General features: G+C 51.5%; 1 protein-coding gene across 2 annotated transcripts in view; it reads left to right on the plus strand.

Annotated features, from left to right (window-relative positions):
- The window catches only part of Itga11 (integrin subunit alpha 11), a 116,294-nt gene that overhangs the window by 71,208 nt on the left and 43,399 nt on the right, over positions 1 to 1,687 (plus strand). For both annotated transcript variants that reach the window (XM_031344657.1, XM_031344655.1), the window contains exon 10: positions 1,549 to 1,619. In XM_031344657.1, coding sequence (XP_031200517.1) covers positions 1,549 to 1,619 — 71 coding nt within the window. The remainder of the gene's footprint in view (positions 1 to 1,548; positions 1,620 to 1,687) is intronic.

The following is a 1,687-nucleotide window of genomic DNA, read 5'->3' on the forward strand; positions in this document are numbered from 1 at the left end:
GGAGAGGAGAGGAGAGGAGAGGAGAGGAGAGGAGGAGGGAAAGGAGGGAGGGAGGAGGGGAGGGAGTGAGAGAGACACTCTGACTGCTGAGGATGTTGTATGTGTCTGTGTGTGTCTCTGTGTGTCTATGTGTCTCTGTGTATCTGTGTGTCTGTGTCTGTGTCTGTTTGTGTGTCTGTGTGTTAGGGTGAGGGGGTTGAATTAGGGTTGCCAGACTTAGCCAAAATATAATAGAAGTGCTTATGAAAGACTTATACTGAACAATTGTGCACTGGTTCCCTAAGTTCAGATTCCACTGGGCACTCCTGTATTTTATGTGTCAGCCTCAGTTTGAACCCAGCCTGCCTCCATTTCCTGACACAGACGGTACATGTCACTGGATCTCCCTCCTGTGTAGATCAAAACCATAGTTGAGCCTGGGGCTGGGGCACAGTGGGAGAGTACTAACCTAACACACATGGAGCCCTGGTTTCAAGCACCAACATTGCATAGAACTGAGCAAGGGGAGCTTGCCTGTGATGGCAGAAGTAAGGCCATCCCTGGCTACGTGGTGAGCCTCGGTTATATGAAACTCTGTCTCAAAAAATCAAGAGCATGATTTCATCTCCCAGTAGAGCAACATCCGGGAGAGCCCCACAAAGAATCCTGTTTGCAGAGACTTCACTCTTGCTGTGCATTTCTGTGATGAACCATTCTCACATGGGGTCTGTGATGGACTCTTCTCACATAGGGCCCTCAGCATCTCAGCAAATAAGGGGCAACAAGCATCCCAGAGCTTGAGAGGTCTGCAAGGTGCGGAAATGGCACTCAGCAGACCTGTGCAAAGAGGCCACAGTGCCTCCCAGGCTTGGGCTTGAGCCTTGACACAACCCTGGAACTCAGATAGTCAAACCAGCGGGCCCTCCTGTGAATGCTCACCTTCAGCGATGAGATGTGGTTGACTTGCTTGTTCACGGTCCCCGTGTGGACTGGGCTGTCAGCACACGCGGCCTTTCTTGCGTGAGTCCACAGTGGTGATGAGCCTTAGGAACCCCCTGTGTGGAGTGGGCTGTCAGCACACGCGGCCTTTCTTGCGTGAGTCCACAGTGGTGACGAGCCTTAGGAACCAGCAACCAAATCCTGTGACCAATGGGAATGAGCAGCAGGAACAACACTTCTTTCCCAAAACATCCGTGAATTTCACATGTTTTTGTTTAATGCCCCCCACTACACATGCACTTTAACGGTCGTGTGTAAGCACATGGTCTGCAACGTGGCTTATCCAAGGCTCTTTGCAGAACTGAGTAACTCTGCAGATGCACACAGACATGCACACACACATAGAGGCACACACCCATACACAGGCACGCACACATACAAGCATGCACATGTGCGCACACTTCAACAGTCCTTGTTAACATGCAGTAACAGGGACATGGTGAGGCAGTGTAAGCCTGACCTCAGGGTTCCTCTCAGAAAAGAACCCCGGTTCCCCAGGTATCCCAGGAAACAGGACCTGTGCTTTAATCAGTGATACAGGGAGCTGACACCTTCTTTTTCCTGTTTTAGGCACCAACAAGAATGAAACCTCTTTTGGGCTGGAGATGTCGCAGACCGGCTTTTCTTCGCATGTGGTAGAGGTACAGGAGGACCCTCTCCCTCTCCTTCTCCCTCTCCCCTCTCCCTCTCCCTCTCCCTCTCCCTCTCC

The sequence above is a fragment of the Mastomys coucha genome, unplaced genomic scaffold, assembly GCF_008632895.1.
Source record: "Mastomys coucha isolate ucsf_1 unplaced genomic scaffold, UCSF_Mcou_1 pScaffold23, whole genome shotgun sequence".
In the NCBI taxonomy this organism is placed as follows: domain Eukaryota; kingdom Metazoa; phylum Chordata; class Mammalia; order Rodentia; family Muridae; genus Mastomys; species Mastomys coucha.